Source organism: Cucumis melo, chromosome 2, assembly GCF_025177605.1.
Source record: "Cucumis melo cultivar AY chromosome 2, USDA_Cmelo_AY_1.0, whole genome shotgun sequence".
NCBI classification, from domain to species: domain Eukaryota; kingdom Viridiplantae; phylum Streptophyta; class Magnoliopsida; order Cucurbitales; family Cucurbitaceae; genus Cucumis; species Cucumis melo.
The window spans coordinates 22,678,384-22,702,287 of NC_066858.1; the positions used below are offsets into that span (position 1 = coordinate 22,678,384).

At 29.1% G+C, this 23,904-nt stretch overlaps 3 protein-coding genes across 5 annotated transcripts; 2 read left to right on the forward strand and 1 right to left on the reverse strand.

The window, feature by feature from the left end:
* The first annotated feature begins 860 nt into the window (after positions 1–860).
* LOC103494220 (homeobox-leucine zipper protein HOX18-like) lies at positions 861–2,536 on the forward strand. The gene is made up of 3 exons (XM_008455316.3): positions 861–1,458; positions 1,918–1,997; positions 2,162–2,536. Exons 1-3 carry the CDS (start codon positions 973–975, stop codon positions 2,409–2,411), a joined length of 816 nt encoding a protein of 271 aa, XP_008453538.1. The 5' UTR covers positions 861–972; the 3' UTR covers positions 2,412–2,536.
* Positions 2,537–12,867: 10,331 nt separating this feature from the next.
* LOC103494217 (cold-responsive protein kinase 1-like) lies at positions 12,868–19,066 on the forward strand. The gene is made up of 8 exons (XM_008455312.3): positions 12,868–13,152; positions 16,931–16,964; positions 17,123–17,299; positions 17,395–17,525; positions 17,797–18,010; positions 18,107–18,338; positions 18,457–18,607; positions 18,696–19,066. The coding sequence occupies exons 1-8, from the start codon at positions 12,868–12,870 to the stop codon at positions 18,984–18,986; spliced, it is 1,515 nt and encodes a 504-aa protein (XP_008453534.2). The 3' UTR covers positions 18,987–19,066.
* On the reverse strand, positions 16,661–23,704 carry LOC103494346 (uncharacterized). Of its 3 annotated transcripts, none has more exons than XM_051080977.1 (9): positions 23,358–23,704; positions 22,851–23,064; positions 21,567–21,631; positions 21,328–21,392; positions 20,950–21,036; positions 20,741–20,871; positions 20,275–20,353; positions 19,859–20,095; positions 16,661–17,247 (listed from the first exon to the last, which is right to left on the reverse strand). In XM_051080977.1, exons 1-8 carry the CDS (start codon positions 23,630–23,632, stop codon positions 19,884–19,886), a joined length of 1,128 nt encoding a protein of 375 aa, XP_050936934.1. In that variant the 5' UTR covers positions 23,633–23,704; the 3' UTR covers positions 16,661–17,247; positions 19,859–19,883. The 3 variants fall into 3 exon arrangements, with proteins under 3 accessions (XP_050936934.1, XP_050936933.1, XP_016901404.2); XM_051080976.1 differs by lacking the exon at positions 16,661–17,247 and adding an exon at positions 17,597–18,063 and having other exon boundaries at positions 23,358–23,703; XM_017045915.2 differs by lacking the exon at positions 16,661–17,247 and having other exon boundaries at positions 19,576–20,095; positions 23,358–23,700.
* Positions 23,705–23,904: the final 200 nt, after the last annotated feature.

Genomic DNA, 23,904 nt, shown 5'->3' on the forward strand with positions numbered 1-23,904 from the left:
AAAAAAAAAAAAAACACACAAAACCCTCATGTGAAATCATGACTTATTCAGCAAACTCATTATTAATTATATTCATATCATTTATATATTTTCTACGATTACTATATCTTCGATCATTGTAACGTCTCTATCACGATAGTGATATAGTTGGAAGTTTTTCCTTAGCTTTTTTCATTAACGAAAATAAACTTCGTTTTAAAATGAACCCTTTTTAATTAAAAATTATCGTAAATTCAAAATTTTCAATTTTAGAATTTATTTCTTTTACTTTTCACACATGAACAATCATAGGTTGCATCTAATCTCTATCATCGTATACATCCTCCTCAAAAAACACAATTCGATTTTTCTAAAATCTTTGTATCTGCGATAAATTTTTTTCTCGACAACTATTTGGACCTACATGCAACTTGACAACACCCAATTTGTTTCTTTTTTTTTCTGTATAGAATTAATATTGATAAGAAAAGGGGAAAAGGAACCATATGATTCCTAGGGTATATATGAGGGTAAAAGGTGGATTGGAAAATGCTTAAAAACAGCAAAAAGAAAATGATTAAAGAAGCCAAAAAGAAAGAAAACAAAATTATATATTATTATATAAAAATTATTATATAAAATAAACATAAAGTCAAACAAAGATATGGGTCCAAATGCATTTAAGGAAGATTTTGGTTTCATCTTAGGAGTCATAGTTCTAACGCATGCTCCTTTACTCTTTCCAAAATTCTTATATTCTCATTCCTAATTAAATTCTCTTTTTTTTTTTTCTTTTTTTCTTTTTATAATTAAAAAAAAAAAGTCATTAATTACTCTCTCTTTTTTAAACTCACAAACCTCAATAATTAACTGATTATTATTCCAACTTGAAACCTCTCTCTCATTCTCTCCCTCTTTACCAATTCTTTTTTTTTTTTCTGTCTTAAAATCCCCCACTTACCCCTTTCTCTTCTGCTCCTCAAGATCGCTGCCATGGAAGATCATCATGAAGATGAAATTTGCAATATCAGTTGGCTTAGCCTTGGTTTGGGATTTGGTGATCAATATGTCCCAAAAAAGATTCAAAAAAACCAACATCAACAACAACAAGTCTCTTTCACTCTCATTCCTAAAGAAGAATTGGAAATTACCAACAACAACAATATGGAAATTGATGATGATGAAGTTAATTCAAGTGAAGAAGATGATGATCATCATTTGATGAAGAGGATTAGAAGCAATAATAATATTGTTAATTATGATCATCATCATCGTCAAGATTCTTCCTTCGGATCAATTAGAAGATTATCATCAGATCAATACATCAACAACAACGATATCGTTAATTCTACTAATCATAATTATAAAGGGATTAGTAGCAGTGGATCAGAATTAAGGGAGAGGAAAAAACTTAGGCTTTCTAAAGAACAATCCACTTTATTGGAAGAAAGCTTCAAACTTCACACCACATTGAATCCGGTATGCCCTTTTCTTTTGTCGATACCTATTTTCTCTTCTTTTTTATTTTTCTTCCCATTTTTATCAAATACCCATCAATTATTTTGTGAAAGAAAATCTATATTTTCTTTTTTTTTTTTAATACCCATTTCACCTTTTTCATTCTTTTCCATTTTTATCAAATACCCATCAATTTATTTTATGAAAAATTTCGATCTTTTTTTATTTTTTTAATACCCATTTCACTTTTTCTTTTTTCATTCTTTCCATTTTTTATCAAATACCCATTATGAAAAGAAAAAAATTAGTACCCATTTTACCTGTTTTTTTTTTCATTCTTTCTACTTTTGTCGAATACCCCTATTTTATTTTATTTTTTTGTTTTCTAATGAGAAAATTGAATCTTTTATTATTATTGTTATTGTTATTATTATTATTATTATTATTGTTGTTGTTGTTGTTTTCTGCATGGATTTGCAGGCTCAGAAACAGGCACTTGCCCAACAATTAAACCTCAAAACTCGACAAGTGGAAGTTTGGTTTCAAAACAGACGTGCAAGGTATTCTCACAATTTCTTTTTCTTAACATTATATCTATCTCCCTTTCTAAAATCAGTTTCTGTTACCATTCACTTTGATCCTTTTATTTAAGAATATATTGGAAAATTTAGAAATTGTTTTCACCCAATTTTCTTAAAAAGATTTCATTGTTTTTCATGAACAGGACGAAACTGAAACAAACAGAAGTGGATTGTGAGTTCTTGAAGAAATGTTGTGAAAGATTAAACGAAGAAAATCGAAGGTTGAAGAAAGAATTAAATGAATTAAGATCGCTTAAACTTGGAGCTTCACAATTGTATATTCAGCTGCCTAAGGCCGCGACGCTCACTATTTGCCCTTCATGCGACCAAATTACGAGGACGCCTGCCGCCGTCACCGCGGCCGCCGTCGACGCCAATTCTCCGCCACAATAATTTAATACAATGCTCTATCTTTTTTTCTTTTTTTTTTTTTTCTTTTTCCGGCTGTGTGTTCTTAGTACAGCAAAGAAAGAATAATTCAATTCAAATAATAACATACGGCCTTTTTTAGATTATCATTTATAAATCATCTCAAAATTTTATATTCTTGAAAAAATCGAGTCCCCCAAAAAAGATTTTTCTCTCTCCTTAAATTGCAAATTTGATCTCAAAAGGAATTTGCAAAATATTGCAGTTTATTTTTAAAAAAAATTATAAAGATTTTGGTTTATTTTTCTATATTTAGAAATAGCTCTAAATCCTCCAAAATAAAATCTTTGAAAATAGTCTCTAAATTTGAAAATTATAACAACTAAATTCAAGTTCTTTTTGTGGGAGGTTTAATTGGGTTTTTCAAAGTTAGTTAAATTGAATTAATAATGTTTAGAAGGGATGTAGATAAAGGAAAATTTAAAAAGAATGACATTGTAAAATGTTTTAGGGTTATGAGACCTAACAAAAGTGAGAGGGAAATTGGGTCTAATTTTGATCTCTTTTTGGCCCCCCTAGTTTTCATAAATTTAATTTGAGGACAATAACTTCTAGTAGTTGAATTAAATTCAAGAATTCAACATTATTATTATTATTATTATTATTTACAATTTGGACCAATTTTTAAATTTTTCTCTCTAAATGTGAGTATTTATGGTTTTCTTCTTCAAAAAATTTAATGTTAATACATATTTTTATGGTATGTATATATGAACAATTTTGGACCAGAAACTTTTATTTCTTTAATGGTTTAAAAGCCTTGCAAAATATTTTCATGGAAAGGACAATTTTGGACCATAATTGTTTTTTCCCCCACTCTCTATGTGGTCTCAAATAAGCCAGAAATAATGTGTATATATATATATATATAGATATATATATATATATTCTTATCTTTGAGTTGAAACATATAATTTTGATAATGGGAACTTTTAAAATCAAACTTGGACTTTTGGGTGTGTGTATATGCTGTTGTTGTTGTTGTTGTTGTTGTTGTTAAAAAAGATTAAAAAGAATTTGCCTTTTTTCTTTTTCATATTAATTTTGGGATTATGGAAATTCCTTATGGGTTGGTATGGTAAAAGCCTTTTGAATATTAAGCACCTAATCTTTGACCAAATATATAATGTCAACAAATTATAATTATGTGTGTGTATGTGTTTATATATTATTCCTTGTAATCATCGCCAATATTGTCTTTTTTATTTGTAAAATTATGTGTTTTTTTTTTCTTTTCTTTCGTAAAAGAAAATTGTAATAATAAATAAATAAATAAATAAATAAATAAAAGCTCATAGAGAAATAATGTTTTCATTATTCGATATATATTATGGTCCATCCCCTATAAGATAAGTATGAGTTATTTGATAATTGTTTTCTTTTTTATGTTTTTATTTTTGGCTTTGGAATTTTTTGTTCAACATTTCTTTACTTTCTTCAAATTTTAACAATATTTCTCAAAATAAAAACTATTTTCCTACTCTTTTTTTTTTTTTTAATTTTAATTTTCTTTATCATATGTAGTAGATAATAAAATAAAGAAATCCAATGGATGGAATTTGTTTCTTTCATTTTTTATGGATGTATATGAATTTTTAGTTAAATTTTAAATTTAAAAAAAAAATTTAAACTGCTTTTTATTTAAAAAATTTAAATTAAAATTTGAAAATTCATAAGAGAATATACAAATCAATTGATAAAAGCAATTTTTGTATATAGATTTCACTTGTAAAGTTAAAATTCAAAAACAAAATAATTAAAATCTCGTTTTTGTCATTTAAAAGTCATTTTAAAATGGTCGTGTTTTGCTGATGAAAAAGTATGGTCCTTTCATGCATGGAAGAAATAACCGCATTTTAAAAAATGATAGGAAACCATTGTGTCGAAAATATATTATATTTTTTTGTTGTTTCTTAATTTCGCTCAACTAGAAGATTTTTCTATAGTCTCTTCTTACCGACTATTATTGTATGTCTTGTATCTAATTTTGAGCTCCTCTCTAGCTAGATCCCCTTGTACGTTCCTAATTTTGTGATTAAGACATTATCTTTTTCTTCTATTTTAGTGTATGATGAAAACGTTAAAAGTCTGTCAACCTAAGTTAAAGATATCATCTTGCACATTCTAATTCTCCCTACCATTAATATTCTTTTAGAAAAAAGTTCATTTTAAAAGATTCTTTTCATTATTCAAAATCAAATTAAATTCGATTTTATTCTTAAAAATGTGAAACAAAAAATTGAAGTAAATTATTTTTAAATGATATAGTATTTATCTCATAGTTGTTTTTAGTCCGGTGATCTTCAAATATAATAAATAAATCAAAATATTTATAATTAAAGCAAAATTTCACTGCCTATTAGTGATAAACTATAATAGATCGTAACATTTTGTTATATTTTAAATATTATCAACAATTTTGTCCTTTAAAACAAATTTCATAGAAATAATATCTATTACTAACCCAAGTTAAAGTTAATTGATTAAGACACATGATAACTTCTGATAAATAAGTTAAAATTATATGCATATATTTTAAAATGAGATTATTCTTACAATAGCGTTAGAAAGTTTACTCTGCAATAAATCTTTCGATCCTACTTCAGAAATGGTTTTTATTTAATTCCTATATGTTTCAAAATGTTACACATTTAATCCTTAAGTTTTGAGTTTAACATCATTCTAGTTCATAAATTTCAAATATTACAATTTTACTTTTGATATGCCTATTTTGTTTTAATTTGATCTATCAGGTCTAATATTTAGACTTTTAACCTCGATTTTTACTGACATGGGTATGAATTTTAGGATCACACTATACCATACAATGTGGGGTTAAAAAATTATAGATCAAAATTTCCTTAGTTAGATATCATCCATGCACAGATCAAAATTTTTTCTCCAATCTTAATGCTACTATAACTTTGAATTTAATGAAAATTAAACCATTTAATTTCATAGTTGACAAACATGTTTGGTATGTCAACAAAGAACTACTTATATTTTTACTCTTTAATTTTTATCCTATTGTATCAATTTTTATTTTAAACTTTCTATTTCATCATGTTAGTTTTTAAGCCTTTAATTAATCAACTTTCAATTTTATCCACTAATTTTAAAAATTTTAAAATAAAAATAAAAAAAAATAAAAAAATTATAATTAATAACACAACTACTAAAAGAATTTATAAAATATAATAAAATTTTAAATTCTATCCGAATCTATTTTTCTACGATCTAAAATTTTGTTATATTTTATAAATATAAATAAAATTAACTTTTAACGATATCAAATTATGAAATAGTTAAAAGATATTCTATTGCATTTATATTTATAATATAATGTTTATCGTGTAAGTTTCAATTTTCTATATTTTCCAATTAATTAACCATGCATTAGGCAGTTTATCTTATAGTATTCTGAATTTTTAACTTTACATTTAAATAGTATTTATGAAATAAAAAATATTTAAAAAAACGAGACATTTTCAAACATAGTAAAGATTGAAATTATTCATAAACTATAGTAAAATTATTAAATTCTCTCATTTGAAATTTCTTCGGTACATTTTGTAAGTAGTTTCAAAATTTTGCTATTTATAATAATTTCTCTTAAAAATATTTATAAATATAACAAAATATTATCGTTTATTTGCAGTAGATAATGGTAGATTGTGACATACTATCCGTGTTTATGTGTTATGATAGACACAGGGTAGTTTGACTTACTTGATCGCAATCTATCCAAAAACAAATTATGATATTTTACTTTATTTATAAATATTTTGATTCATTTTATAATATTTTGAAAACATTAAATATGTTTCAAAGCTTAAAAACTAATCAAACACGAAGCTAAAAGCTCAAAATCAATGAACTTGTAATTTTTCTTAAATCACACCATCTAAACTAGTAGATAAGGTAAATTTAATTATATATATTATAACACACCCTCACTTGTAGGGTTTGAAATATGCAAAAGTATTGAATACTAAACTAGACCATTTACTACGATATCATCTTAAATTACTAGTTAATCGGTTGAAATTAATAAAAATATACAAATTTAATTATATACCATCTAAAATATTTGACATGACACAGACAAGCACACACACTAAACAATGAAAAGTCGAGTCGACCAACCAAATCGAAGTCTCGGTCGGATGGAGAACAAGAGGGATCGGTCGACGATTGGTGTTGGTTGAAAAGTTCTAAATCGAAAAATTTCAAAAAATTAAACCGACCAATATTTACTCATCTATGGTCAAGATTAGTTTGAACATTTACTAAACCGACTTTAGTCAATTCGGTGGGGGTTTGGTCAAAAAACAGACTCCAATCAACTAATGATTTTTAAAGTCGGTTTGACTAGTTGAAAATTTGTGGTGAAGGACTTATAAGAAACTTCTTTATTACATAATAATCAATTAAAACTATTATATGCGTAACAAAGTTTATAATTTAACATCTCTCAAATATATGAAGTTATTTATTAGTTTCTTAAAGAATTACAAATATTAAAGACTTGTCGATAATGTTCTTATTAGTTATAAAATTTATCATTAATAGACTTTTATCGTGGATATAATCTATCACAAATGGATTCTAACAATTGAATCGAAATTTTAATTTGTTTTATTCATATATTTTTTAAAATATTCTATATTTTTTTAATATTTTTGGATATGACATGAAGAGTTATATTTGCAATTATTTCATATTTAAATTTCATTTCATTTATAAAAATATTGCACTCATCATTTGCATAATATATACATTTTTCTTAGAAGGTGTATATTGACTATGACTTTTCAAATCATAGCTAGTCTTCTCTTCAATCTAATAACATGACTCTATTTTGCCAACTCTCTCTCACTTTATGAGAAGTTTGGTATGAAATTTTCTTTGTCCATATTACATATGAAATTTCCTCAAAGAACTTACCCCCCTTTGCTACCTAGGGGGTATTTTATTTTATTTAAATTAATTTATTTAATGCATGGACATTCTTCCTCCTTGAAATAAGTTGACTTTTTTTTTTTTATTCTCTTCTTTAGTTCTATTTAGTCATTATCTGTTCTATTTTCTTTTTTTCAAAATAAATATATTATAAAATCTTCATCCTTTCAAATGTGAACAATAATTAATATAGCTTCATATGAATTAGAATTAGAAATAAAGATCTTAACAAATATATAAATCAAGTTGAAAACGATATCAAACTTTTCTCATAGATTCTAAAAATAGAATAAAATAAATCTAAAATTTAAGGTGAATCATGTATATCCCTATCATATTATAAAGATATATATATATATATATATATATATATATATATATATATATATGAGAGAGGGCTATTGTGTTTTATTGTAAATTAAAAATAATAATAACTTTTAGAGCCATTAATTAACTTAGACTTATTGAATCATTGAATATAAAGTGAATATTTTGCTATTCTATAAAGTTTGTGGGAATTATTTAGCTTACTCTAATTTGTATAGACCTAATTAACAAAAAGACTTTTTGGGTTTTAGGGACCAATATTTTTCTTTGATTTTAAATGATTGCCTCCACAAAAGGACTAATTAAATTGTGACTTTGTCTCATTAATTACCTCCAAATTCATTTTTAAGTGATGTAATTAAATTTATCAATTTTTTTTTTATATTCAATCAAGTAATTTCATCTGTTTTATTTTTTAAAAATTTTCCAGGATAAAATTTTGGCCAAACAATTATGAGTTTTTTTATATAAAAAAAAATATCGAATCACCTTTTCTTTTAAAATGAAAAACTAATTAACTTGTTGAAAAGGATATAACATCATCAATTCAATCAGACCTTCTATTTTGTAATTTTTTTTATATCAATTTGTTTAGTAATATTAAATTTTCAATTACTATTGATTCTTTTTTTTCTTTCTTTCTTTTTTAATCATGAACAAAGGAATACTTTGTGTTTTTCTCTCTAGTGGAAGAGTTTGCTTTGTTTCCATTTCTTTTTCTCTATCTTAGAAACAAAATTATAATTAAATCAAGATATAGGAATTTATATCATTTATTAATTAGTTTTCATTGAATTTTTCTTAATTTATTCTAACGTGAACAATATTTTTTTTGAAAATTCTAAAAATCAAATGTTACATGTAAAGTTCAAGAATATTTTGTACCAATTAATTTATTTGTGAGTTAAAATGTTTTTTTTTTCATAAACTTTTTATTTTTTGAATTTTTTAAAATAAATTTATCACATCAATATCTTTTAAATATTTTCATACGTATTTTCTTAAAATCGGGACATTCTCTTTTTTGTCTTCATAAACATTTAAATAAAACTTGTTTTACTATCAAAACAAGCATAGATCAATTAACATATATATATACATATGTGTTATCGATTAGGGGACTATGTGGTTCAAAATTCATCTATTTCTATTGATATTTTTTATAATGTAAAAAACTATTTCTAGCTTTAAACGATTCTTTAAAGTCTTACATAAATATCCCTCTTAAGTCCTTTTTCTTTACATCAATAACATCCAAGTCTTTGTAAGTAATAAATTGTAAATTTTGATAAAATCAAAATAAATGATGGATTTCACTAAGGATATCTTAAAAAAGAAAAGCTATGAAAATTAGTAATATATAATAATTGAGAAGAATTATATATAGCAGCCCTAGCACATTTATTTTCTCTAACTCAAACCCTAAGCCTCTCTATATTGTCTTTGAAATTGAGAGCTTGTAGAGAAATATTAATCATTTTTGCAGCTGAAATGGAGCTAATTAAGTTCTATTAATAATTAATTTTTTTGCCTTTTTGTGGAAATAATTAATGAAAAGAGAAATTCTGATCTCACCCACTCACCTTTTATAATAACATCCTCTTAATTAATTAAACCTTATTTACTTTTGAGTTTTTGGGATAACTTAGTTAATTGAATGTGGAAAATATATAACACCCTCTTTCAAAAAAAGAAATTTTAATGAACTATATTTATATATATACTTATTTAGTTTTTAAGAATCCAGCTTTTTTTAAAACACACTTTCATTTTTAAAAAGAAAAAAAAATAATTTGATTTTATTGGTAAGGACATTTTAAAATTAATTTTAGTGTTGAATGACAAAAAAAAAAAATTATATTTTATTTCTTACTCTTTCTCTCAAAATTTTCCACATCAAAATTAATGTCTAGTAATTAGTAACCCACTACCCTAAGAGAGAAAAAGTAACTTTTTAGAGCCACATTGAACTATTTAATAAAATTACTTTTATGAAAACTTAGGACATAATTGATTCATGAGTTAAAAGCACTTAGGTTTCTAAGAACATGGGTAATTGATCTCTACTTTTTTTCCCATTGAATTTGAGTGATTTTAGGTAACAATAGTTTGAGGCACAAAGTAATTTGATTTGGCTTAACCTATGACCATAGGTAAAGTTATATTATGATTTATTAATTTTTTCATATGTTTAATTAGGTTAGAGAAAATTGATTCTAAAGTTTGATCACCTACTAGCTAGCTTTAATACTCCATTCGAGAGAATCAAATGTAACTTCTTTTCCCTTCTTCTAGTACGTTTAAGAAGTGATTAATGAATGATGTGAAGAATATAATTGTAACGTAATTATTATAAGTTTCATATATATATATATATATAATTTTATTTTGTTTCGTTTTGTTTTTAGAGGATCGGACACCACAAAATAGGTGGTAGATTAAAACCTTTTAACTTTTTGATAAAAGAATATATTGACTAGCAGGGGAAAATGAAAAAAGTTATAATATAATATATGAATAGAAAGTACATACTATAATATAATAATGTTGAATTAAGTTGTGATATTTTTCCTAACCAATGTGTGTGTGTGTTTTTTTTTTTTTTTGTATTATATTAAATTTATTTTTACCCACGAACTTAAACTTTTGGGTTAATCGATTAATTTAATATGGCATTGGAGTAGGTAGTCTAGATAGATCAGTTTTGTATTCAAGCTCGCATCGTTAATTTTCTTCCCAATTAATGTTAATTTCTAATTTGTTGGATTTTTGTCATATTTCAAATCCACAAGTAAGGAAGATCAAGTTTGGACAATATTATATTAAATAGACAGTTGTAAACAATTAAATTCAAAGTATTCGTATATAAATATAACAAATTAAAACTTTCAAAGTCCATTAACCTTGAAGTCTATATTGATCAACTATATTATAAATGTTGGCCTCTCAATACTCATAGACTATAAGAATATTCGAGGGATAAGAAATATATTATTTTCTATATTTGTAATTTTTAAAAATTATTATTATACTCTTGATTATTATCCTTAAAACACTCAGACATTTCACCAAATTATCCTCGTGCTTTCCATCAAATTATCTTATCATAATTTGGCAAATAGAAAAATAACTATTAGACATAGACCGGATGCATATTCACATATTACTATTTTTTATTTTTATTATCGTTGTTAATTTTGCCTAAAACATAATTTCAAGTAAATTAAAACAACCATCTTTAGATGATATATCCATGCTATAAAATTGTGGCATGAATATATATATATATATATATATATATATATATATATATATTCACCATTGAGGCTAAGCCGATCGAAAACCTCAAAATAAACAACACACTATTAATGCAAAACCAAAGCAAATTAAAATTATTATGTGTTCATTAACTCCATGAACGTCTTCCCCCATTCTTTCCCTAATCTGCACTCTCTTTTTTTTTTTCTTGTCTGAAATGTCAGGTTTTAATGGCTCCTTTGGGAGCAGGTGAAAATCCTTCATTGAAACATCCTAACTTCCTTCATTATAACTCAATGGTTATTTAGAGGATTTTATCATTTTAATGCCTTTTATATATATATATATATATATATATATATATAAGAAAAACGATAGGGGAAGAAGTAGGAAGTAGTAGGGTTGTTGTGTTTAGGGTTGTGGTTGTGGGTTGGTTTTTATTTGAATACATATGATGAGAACATCACACAAATATATTAGTATACTTCAGCAATAAATACAAATATATATACATATACTTCTTGTTATGAGGGTTTTCTGTCCGAAGTTGTAAAAAATAATGAAATATATATGACCCTATATTATATTGTTAGAACTCCCTAAGAGTGTATTAATTATATACACTGTATGAATCTTATGATCTATTAATTTTAGTAAGCATGAAAGATTATTTTGTACATTAGCTGGTGTTGAGAATGATTTGAGCTTTCGTCATGTAGCAAAAGTATTTTAAGGAAAAAACAAGTAGTACGTTGTCTCACATTGAAAAATTATTTTGATTCATCGAAAGGATTTATATTTGAAGGTTTTGCGTGAGAACTTTCCAAATATATTTACGATGAAAGTAGATAAACTTTGTGTTTATATGCACGATTTACCAATAAGGTTGTGCCAAATTTTTGCTTTCTAAGTAGTGAGTCTTCCATGACACAACAACAACGACATTTGGTCAAAACAACTAGAATAACGTTTCTTCCTCCCCGAACTCTCATACTCGCATTTCCTCCTCCCTCGCACTCCTCCTAAATACTGCTCTGTTGCACTTGCACTCCTCTTTTTGTTCATGTTTTTGCTTGTCATTCTCAACTATCATTTAATGGTGTGCGACAGGTAGTATGTATAATTAACACTTTGTTGGTGCCACACTAGCATTGACAAAGAATCAACTTCTTCATTACTTCCTAAAACCAGGACAAACAACATTATTATCTCTTTCAAGTTTAGGTCATCCTTACAAAAAAAAACGCTTTTTTCTTGAAATGAGAGTTTTTTCAAATTATCATAATGCTTCACAATTAAAAACAAAGAGGGAGAGAGAGAGAGAGAGAGAGAGAGAGAGAGAGAACACAGAATGTTGTGTTTTGAGCTTTTGTTGCAGTTCCCAATTACAAATCCTTGTCTTGTTTAATTTTGTATATAATGATATATTTCACCAATGGCAATTAATAGGGTTGGTGAAGGCCTTTTGAATTTTTTTTTTTTATTATTATTATTTCTTTGGATCAGACAAGAGATTTTGATGTATCAAAAAAAGGCCTTTTTACTGTTTATTTCTTCTTATTGGTACCATATATCATAATTATTCATTACTTAATGTTCTTCACACCCTCTTCTACTCTCCCTTTCTCTCGTTTTCTCGCAATTCCTTTTGCCTTATAATTTTTAATCTCCATTCTCTCTTTAATTTCTCCCTTCACAAGTCACTTTTCAACTATAAATTCTCCATTCTCTTCTTCTTTTTTGTTTTGTTTTGTTTAGAACTATAAATCTCATATATATCATCCTTTTTTATTTTGTGGGTCTTCACCCTTTCACATGATCACCATCATTTCCAAATCATCAAATTTTCACTTTCTTCAAAATGAGCGGTGCAATGGGACTATCCAAGTCTAGCATTTTGGTGTTTTGGCTTTCGGTTTTAGTCGTTTGTGTTACCTCCGTCGCGGGTGCTCGGAAGCCGTTGTTTTTGGGTCACAACGGTGTTAGAGACAACAAAAACAGCTTAACAACTACACCGGGGGAGACGACAATCAACCGGTGCAAGTACTCGAAGAACAACGCTAACGACCTCCATTGTTGTGAGTGCTTCTTCTTGAGCTCTAAGAAGATGATGATGATGATCAATAATAATAATGGCACCAATTTTGAAGATAAAAGGGTTGTTCCTACTGGACCTAACCCACTTCACAATTAAGTAGAGAGAAAAAAGAACAAGTGATCAAGATCAAAGTCAATAATATAATATTATAGTTTATGCTGATCTTGATTATAATCATGCATGATTATGATATATATATATATATAAATGTTTCTTAATTAGCTATTTTGTTTTTGTAATTTTCATTTCCTTTTGTTGATATAATCTAATTAATTTCTGTAAGAAGTGAAATCAAGAAAGCTCTTTTGTTTTTACAAGATTTTCTTGTTCCAAATAAAAAAAAGACTCGAATTATGAATTGTTGCTTTCACCCTTTTTATTCCCCTTCAGCCATTCAAGTGATTACAGTTAAAGTTGATAGGAAGAAAAGGAGTTAATTAGGGCAGATGGAAGCTTTAAGGAGAAAGAAAATATGAAGAAAAAATTGAAAAGAAAATCTCAACAATATGATATGAATATCCCATATTTGGGAAATGGCATTGAATTGAAATGGGTCAGAAAGGAAAAGAGAAAAGAAAGAAATTAATTAGAAAATTCTACTTTGTAAACACAAAGGGAATTGAATAGTAATCTGTTTTTTGTTGCAGCTGACAAAACAACTGTGGACAGTGTGCATTCAATTTCCAAACTACTTTTCTATAAACTAATTTTTTTTTAAAAAAATTACTTTTCCCATTTACTCTCTCTCCATTTTAGCTCCAATCTTAATTCATTGGGTGTTGATATTAGAAAAATGGTCCTTATGATCCGGAGAAAGTTGAGAATTGAATCTATATGGTTTACGATAAGAATACAATCTTCATGGTTCGGTGAAATCCTCGTAAGTGATTTGGAGAAATAATCTAGTCTATGTGGTTTGATAAACATTCTCATAAGTAACCGATTTGGGGAAAGTTAGAATTTTAATTTGACCATATAGTTTATAATTAGAATTCGTGGGTTTGATAAAAAAATTTATTAATTTCTATGATAGAAGTTGTTTATGAGGATTTTTATCGAATCACAAGGATTAAATTTTAATTAATAAAATTATATGAACTAATTTTCTTTTATCTATAGAGTATAAATTTATAATTTAACTTTAAAAAAAGTAAGATGTATATTATTTAATGATGTGCTAAATGTTGAATGAGATTGATATTTATATCATTGGAGTATTGGAATTTTTTCTTTTAACTTCTTAAATCTCGAGATCCTAATGAAAAGGAGGCCGTGGACAAAAAGGAGCTTTGTTGTAGGGGACACAACATGAACACAATCCAAAGAAAGAGAGAATCATATATGATTAAGTGATCATTTGGTTTTGATGATTTTTTTTTTGGGGGGGGGGGGGGGGGGGGGGGGGGATAATTAATTGGGATTGACGTTTTAATCAAAAAATATGATTAAGAAATGAAGTGTAACCTACGGTCGAAAGTCTTCACTAACAATGTTGGATTTGACAAGTTTGTTGACTTCATGAAATGATTAGTCAAAGCCTTTGGAATTTTGTACTTTGACCTAATCTCATTGGTTTTAGTCAATGCATTGACCATTATGTGTCTGTCCAACGTGTAATTTCCTTTTCTTTTACTAGAATGGAAAATATATTTTGACCACCCAACGACAACAAAAAAAAAAAAAGAAAAAAAAAAAGAGACTGAAGCAAATACTCTCATTATGAAATATGGTTTGGAAATAATAAATAAAGAAAAACCCATCAATGCCAAAGAAAAATACTATATTTAAATATTGGAATTATGGTTTGTATTTATAGTTATAATTATTCTGTAATGATGAAGTTTGAATTTGATTGTGGTTTATATTCGAAGAATAGTATCCTACCCTTTGGGTCCCCATGCTTTTATGTCTAATTTTCGTTTGGATTCCCTAAATTTTAAAATATTTGACTTTTATTTTGAAGTTTTGAATTTTTTTATTTATTGATTATTTCATTTTTACTTTTGGGTTTTGAATTTTATCACCATTTAATCTATAAAGCTTTACGCTTTTATTTTTTATATTTCATTAAATCTTTATTTGGGAGAATGTATATTAATTAATTCTAAAAAATTAAATTAATTTTCACTAAACTTTATCATTATTAAACTATTTTTTCCTATGATAATTTTTCTAACTCATTAAATAAGATATAATGCCAAAAACTAAAAGAGTAAGTGAGCTTTGCTTAGAGGCCAACAAAATTATAAGCTGTATATTGAAATCCAGTCACCAAATAAAAGTAAGTCGATCAAAATGCAAAGATAAAAATGTAACGTAGCATTATGAAACTTAGAAATCTATAGAAACTAAATTCAAAACTCACGTCAAGATGTTACACATTTTCCAAAACTTATGAACAAAGAAAAACTATATGTATATATTTTGAAAATTAGTTGAAATATATTCTTGTCGTTGATAAATTTTGTTATATTTGACAATCACCTTTTAAGATTTTGTTATAATCTAACTTTGAGGGGAAGAGCTTAGCCATTCCAACTCTCCCAAATAGTCATATTTTTCTTCCACGTCAATAAAGGGCTACAAGATCAACTACTTCATATGGAATGTTTAAATAAAATTGCTATATTATATATATGTAATACTAAATTAATATATATATATATATATATATATATATATATATATATATATATATATATATATATATATATATATATTAGAAACATAAGAACAAGAAAGAAAGAAAGACAAAGAAGATAGCCGTATTATGAAACACATTCCTTGTTGTTTTCAATTAGCTGTTGTTGACAACAACAAATCCCATTTGTGTCTCACATTTATAACATTACAAATTCTTACTAACATCATAGTTAAATGTCCAATACCACAGACAAATGTCCCTATCCTCCTTTTATCCATTTTTACGATATCAAATAAATATATTTTGCCTCCTTTTTCAATTCAAACAACTAACTTAAACCTACCGTCACGGACCAAAATCGATTAATTCCTAAACTTTAAAGACAATAGTCTATGACTTTTAAAATGGTTGATTGATCCTTATGATTCGGAAAAAACTAAAATTTCTTTCCTGTGAATTAAAAAGTTAGAATTTAGTCTCGTGATTAGTCACGTGATTTAGTAAAATCTTCATAAGTTGTAACACTCTAGTTCAAGAGAGGTATATGAATGAACAGAGAACACATTCGAATGAGAGAAGCTATGAGCATATGAGAATATGGATTAAGAAAGATTTTCGATGACTCAATCATAAATACTCTAAAATTAAGCATGTTGAACTTGAACCAATTTTATGTTGGACGATTTCCTAAAAAGCATGCGAGTAAGAACCAAAAATATTGAAAAGACTAGTGCTAATAGTTCTCACTCTTAGAATCAGTCTTACCGTAGAGACTATTTATGATCTTAACAAACTATAGGGACCAAATTTGCAACTTTTAACATTTTAAACCTAGAGACGAAGTTGATCTATTATCCAAATCTCATTGACGAAAATGTAATTTTCTTATAAAAAGTAAAAGGAAAAGAAAAGTTTGAGTATTTATAATTCTATCAAGGTGTTTATAATTCTATCAAGGTGCCAACTGCTAATAAGACCCAAATGAGAATTTGTAATATCCAAGGGAACTTCACAGTTTACCTCTTTCGTCAAAAACTATGTTGATTTTGTGTCATCATCTGTTCAGCTCAAGCATTTTCAGCACACAGCTTCACTGCCCACTTCCCAACCCTAAAAAAGCAAAGACAATAAAACAGAGAAGAGGTAACCTGAATTGAATATTTGATTGAAAGCTTCTTCCTTTATGTTTTGCAGGCCAACTCAGGGATGCCTCGCCGAATACTTCAAGGTAATTATAAACTCCACACCCATTCTGACACTTGTTCTTACCACATATGGAACTGAACATTAACTCTGGCCTCTGTCATGGCAAGAAATTCAAAATTGTAGGAGCCACTTTCTAGTATATGTCATAGAGACTCGATTTTACATATGCTGTTGTTACAGGAAGCTCTAAAGATCAGATGAAGAGCTCTTCATCTCTGCTACAGTCTCCAGTTTTCTGCTTCTTCCTTGGGATGTTAGCTGTGCTTGTTATATTGCTGATTCTCATATTGATCTTTAGGAAGTCTCTTAAACAAAATAAAGTGGTGAAGTTGTTAACACAAAGTGGAACAACTCAAGGTAACAAAACAGAGTTAAATTGTAAGATCAGAAGAAACTATAAATTACTGCTTATCGAATTGCGAAGAAGTAAATGTTTTTATCTCTTGTTGCAGCATCAACAGATTTGTTAAGCGATAACCTGCATTCTTTAAGTTACTTTGACTTTCACACACTGAAAAAGGCAACAAAGAATTTTAACCCAAAGAATCTTCTAGGCCAGGGAGGATTTGGACCTGTCTATCTGGTATGGTTTTCTTTTAGACAAACATAGATTTCATTACAAAACTAATTGAAAATGAAATGCTTAACCCGATGTGTCTTGTAAAAATTGCAAGGTCTCCTCATTTTTTCAGTTTGGGATCCTTAACATACCCTTTCAAGATGGTGGCCTTAAAGTTCACCATTCTTGGATTTGACCTTTTTTTTTCACTTTTGAAACAAACACCTGTTAAATTGTGAGGTCTCTTCATTTTTCCAATTTAGCTTAGAACTAAAGGAGAACTTATGTTTTATAGGGTACACTTGAAGATGGGAGGTTAGTTGCAATTAAGAAACTTTCACTTAACAAATCCCAACAAGGAGAAGCAGAATTTCTATCAGAAGTCAGACTGATAACAAGCATCCAACACAAGAACCTTGTTCGCCTGCTTGGTTGTTGCTCCGATGGGCCTCAACGGCTACTGGTGTATGAATACATGGAGAACAGGAGTTTAGATCTCATAATATATGGTAAATCACAGGAGTGTAGTTCTCTATCTGATGTGATCTTCCCTGCCGTTTACCTGCAAATATAATAAGTTGAACATCACAACTCTTACACAACAGGTGGAAGTGACCAAATCCTCAACTGGAACACCAGATTAAAGATTATCAGAGGCATTGCCAAAGGGTTGCAGTATCTTCATGAGGATTCCCATCTAAGAATAATTCACCGAGACATCAAAGCAAGCAATATTCTTCTTGATAACAAATTTCAACCGAAGATTGGTGATTTTGGGCTGGCCAGGTTCTTCCCTGATGACCAAGCTTACCTAAGCACTACATTTGCTGGAACTCTGTAAGCCTTCCGTTTGATTTCACGTGGCCACATCTTATAAATCACTGGCTAGTCTACACAATTTGATATAGTATTCTGTAATTCTAATAGCTTTATCACACGTTCTTCATTTGTCCAGAGGTTACACAGCGCCAGAATATGCAATTAGGGGAGAACTGTCAGAGAAGGCAGATGTATACAGTTTTGGAGTTCTTGTGCTTGAAATCATCAGTGGCAGGAAAAACACAAATCTTTCTTTACCAACCGAAATGCAGTATCTTCCTGAATATGTATGCATAAAATCCCACAACTATTGCCCAATATTAATAAATTTCTAAGGCATTGAGATAATGAGTATTTAATGATACTAATATGCAGGCATGGAAACTATATGAGAGGTCAGCACTGATCGAACTTGTGGATCCAAAGATGAAGGAGGGTGGATTTTTGGAGAAGAATGTAGCACATGCAATTCAAGTTGCATTGTTATGCCTTCAACCTCATGGCAATCTAAGACCTGCAATGTCTGAGATTGTTGCCATGCTAACATACAAGTTTGAAATTGTTCAAACGCCTTTAAAACCAGCTTTCTTAGAAAGAAGGCACAAAAGGAACAGAGATCTATCGTTGAGTAGTTATGCAGATACCACTCCATCTCCTTTACAGTGAAGGCAATGCCAATGCCTATTTTGTCATGGAAACGAAACTTGCTCTCTCACTTGTAAGCCATTTCATTTTTATCACATTGGAGGAGAAATTGAAACAATCATATAGTTTTAACTTAGTCTTCGTTTTTTATGTCAACAAGGTATAGGTGTGTCGCAATTTTCATGAGAACCGCTCTAGTAAGTTAGACTATTCTTACAAAAAAGATTGATTTAATTTTCTCTTCTTCTACTGCTCCTCCATTTCAACCTTTTACATGTCAGTGCAATCGTAGTAATATAAGGCTTACTACATCAATTCAACATTCCATCTTGAGATAGTGCATTCAAATTTTTGAAGATATAGATGTTAACTTTACAGATTCTTGGTGATGAATATTTATTTTAGATTTCCAGACTTCAATAGACTTTAAACGGGTTAACCACCCTAGGTTGGCTTATTAGTCAATAAGTGCCAACTGCTATTTAAATAATAAAGGGCTTAGAGACATTGAGTTCAAGGCATGATGACTACTAAATAGGATTACGTATTCTACAAGTCCCCTTGACAACTAAATGTAGTACTAGGATTTCATATTCTATGAGAACTACAATTATTAAACGGAAGAAAATAACAGCTTATCTTTCGCTGTCATTTTATATTATAAGTTTATAACTAAACTTGCATCTAAATCCACTTAACAGAAGGAACATTGAGGATAGAGTAAACAGAATAAATCTACCCTAAGCCTAGCCTAACATTATACATATTACGTTGTGAATAAATATAAATCAGAATCTCTTTTTTTCATGGCTACTTTAACGATTTTCTCTTTTAATAAGCAGACAAAAAAATGAATATCACCAAGGAACATCTCCTCCACAAGAAACTCTCACCTTGTGGGTTAATCAGATACATTAATCATTGCCTTCCCTTGAGAAACTTTGAGCTTTCACGAATTGGAGAAATTTGCTTCCATATTAGCTCAACGTATTCTGGATGGTCGATAAAAGGATTTCTATTGTGCTGATAAAACTTGCATATTCTGTCATTTCTCAACTTCTCTTCTCTTGATGGTGGATCACCCTCATTCCATTTTAACAATGTGGAAAGTAGGCCCATTTCATTATTTCCTACAAAGGATGAATGGGACACTATTAAAATCTTAAGAATTAATTTTTTGAAATGTATATGCAAGATTAAAGCATTGCATAAACAATAGAAAAGCAAAAAATAAAAATAAAAATAAATTAATTAAAAAGAAAAAAAAATGCAAGTACTATTACTACATTCTTTCCCGCTTGAATCCTACCCTTGTTTGGAGAATCAGAAAGGTGAAACCCATAAGAGACTGCCATGTACATTACTGCCCTTGCTATATCTCCTCTAACCTGCCAGTGAACAAATGCAGACAAGGAAATCATGATATATAAGAAAAGCCAACTCAAGTAAACACTGTCTTCTAAATTTAATAATTTTTGCTGTGTTTGAGGTCTCGATAAATTAGGATAGTGATATGTATACTTATTCAGAGACTTCTCAGGTTTCAAGGATAACAGTGCAAATTTTCAATTTCCTCACCCAAATAACTGAATAAGAACATATGATATGCCATGGATGTTCTATAATATATGAGATCATCTCCCAAATCCATGCCAATATCTTATAAATAAATAAATAAAAAGCAATCAAAGAATATTTTGAATCAATACTAATTTTTCCTGGGAAAGAAAAAATTCCATCTTCAGTATTGCCAAAATTTAAACAAAAAGTCTTACGCGCTTAGGAGGTGCCCATTTTTCCTTATCGGTTTCAGTGTCGGAAGCCGCTTCTTTGGAGGCTGGCTTCAAGCATTCAGGGGATTTAACTTGGCATTCTCCAAAATATTTGTTTCCCCGGGAGGAATTCACTGCACGAACTTCAGTTGGTTACTAATATCAAACTAATTCCATCAACTTATTGCCATGATAGAAAATTCTCTAGTTACCATTTGCATCTGCTGGATGGATATTGTGCAAATCTGTCAAGGATGGACCTCTTCTAAGCCCATAAGAACGAGGCCACAAATGCTCCCCTGAATAACAAAATGGAAAGATGAAGGAAAAATAACTCTTCATCTCTAAATACTGTAGTTAGTTTGCCTTGGTATACCACATACTGATTGTTCTATCTTCGACAATAAGTGTGCAACAGTCATACTGTACTCAAATTGCTAAGAAAGTTTAATTAAAATGAAAGCTATAGAGCAGGAGATCAAAGTGAAGGACATGATATAAAGGTGTTTAGACATGTGGCGTAGTAAGTTCAAAAACTAATGTACCATATGGCATAGTAAGTTAAAAAACTATTCTACAAAGGAACTTACTGTTCCAACCCTCAGGTTTCCCTGCTAGAGACTTTGACACAATCCTTTGTGAGTATATCTCCACTCTGTGGTAATCAAGTAAAATTCATCAACTACGTAGAATATTAAGGTGCAAGCCAACTAAACGACCGCCCCACCAAAACGGGAAAAGTTATGATGGCATGAAATAGTTAAATTTGTATGAATGGAAATTACAAACCAAAAAATATTGAAGTGGTTTTAGCTGTAATGAGAATTACATTGCTGATGAGGCTTCTGGTTTGTCTACATCAGCAGCATCAAGAATCTTGAGGGCATCCCAGACCTAATCACCAAATCCCCTTAGATGAGCGTTAGATGCCAAATAGGCAAGCTAGAAGAGGAACTAGTAAAGCTAGAGCTAAAAGTTCATCATAAAGAATAAAGGGAGTTTTAGTCCTTGGAATATGAGTTTCAATAACAATTAGGTCCCTGAGTATTCAACTTGAAATTTTAACTCTGTTGGTTTCAGAAAATGGTTTATTTAGTCTCTATCGGCTTTAGTGTCGTCGAGGCGCAGCCAGGCGCTCGCCTATGGCGAGAGGCGAGGTCTTAGTGCCTTGCAATTACCCAAGACGAGCATCTCTAATAAACGCTCGCCTTTTGCACCTTTCAATTGCCTCGAGCATACGTTCAAGGTGGCCAAGTGTTTGCCCGGTTAAATTCCTTAAACTTTTTTTTAGATAAAAAAACATTCTTCTCTAATAGGATTAGAAAGAAGTATCAAAGTTTTGTAAACGTAGAATTAAAGAAAGAAAGAAGAATTGAAGAAAAAAAAGAGTCAAAGTAGAAAAATTTTATTTTTATTTCTCTCTCTTTTTTCAAATACTTTTTTTCCTCAAAGATTATTTGAGTTAATTTATTTTTAATCTTACGCATTTTTTATTTATATTATTATTATTATTTATTTTATTAACTGTGCTTCACTTTAAACAGGCAACACCTTTTTATTGCCTCTCGCCTTGAGGCGATTAAAAAGTTTGTCGCCTTAGAGTGCACCTTGCACTTTGAAAACACCGATCAGATTCCATCAGTTTTTCATTAATTAGCTAACACAATGAAAACATGACTTTTTTTTTTATTAAAAATACATCTTTTTTAAAATAAGAAGAATTTAAATCTTTTTTCTCTCTTCTTTCTTCGTCCCCCCATCGGCCACTACTCTCCTGCCAGGGTGCCACTGCCTGTAGTCACCCTGCCTCACCCTTTTCCCTTGATATGAAACTCTTCCTCGTTTGAAGGTGAGTTGTGGGCAAGGGCAGGCAAGAGACTTCCCTCGTTTCAGGTCGGCAATGAGGAGTGAGTGGAATCCAGCAACCAATGCAGGAGGGAAAGAAACGGCAACTATATCAGCTCAGTTAAAAAAAAACTGATGTCATGGACAAAATAAACCATATTTTCAAACCATGGTAGTTAAAATTTCAAGTTTGAAAATTAAGGGCCTAAGCACTACCCAACTCAATCCTCAAGGACCAAAATGTGTTTCTGCCAAAAACAAAAGGCACCTCTTTATAGGACAAGGAATGATGAGCAGCAACAATTGAATTTAGCTTACGTTTGAGAGGTTCACCTTTAAACTGTGCTACATTAGCATAATACATATTAACATCTTCACAAGGATATCTAACAGAAGGAGACGGATAATCATGGGCTTGCGCAACTAAACAAAGAAAAAACAAGTAATAGGATATGAATTGAGCAGCCCATCTCCAAGAATCCCTATAGTGAAAGTCATCATCTCATCAGTCACTCATACAACAATACACGAATTACTTCTACACATACAAATCACCAAAAAAATAACAACCCCAAAATCTCAAAAAACACAACCCCATTTCCTATTCGCAGAAGATATTGACCTAATTTCTTCGATAAGTTTTGAAAGATTCTATTTTCAACAAACCCCTTTTCTGTACACAAAGGTTTCACAAACAATAGGCACGTTTGATGGTATATACATAAAAATAATAATAATAATAATAACAAAAGGGTATAAGTAGAATGGGCCTAACCAGTCAAAGAGAGCAGAAACATAGCAAGAAAGACGCGCAAACGGGAGAATGTTGAGGGTGTGAAGTGGGTTAGAATGAAATTCAACGAGAAGATTCGTAAATTTGGTTTGTGAAAGTAAAAAAAAGTTCAGTTTGAAAGGAAAGCGGGTGGGTGATGGAGAAGGGTTCTGATTACAGGGACGGCCGGCCTCGATTCCGGCCACCAATTTTCTCGGAGCGGAGCTGCGGATGGCCGTAACGTGTAACATTTCTTTCGGTTTAATTTGAGTCCCCATAACTGAACACAGTAAGAACGATTAACAACTTCTTTTTCCATTTTTTTTTTCTTTTATGTAAAAGTATTATTTGGAATCATATATTTCTTTCGATTTTGACTTTTAATTTTGGTACTTTTAGTCTAATTGATACACAATTTTATTTGTTTTGTTATAAAAATAGTCACGGTTGGGATTGACCTTTAAAGTAAAAGATGATTTCAGCTAAGTTCATTTTTTTCTTAAAGAAAGAAACTCAGCAAACTTGTTGAGTCAAATAACTCAATTTTGTA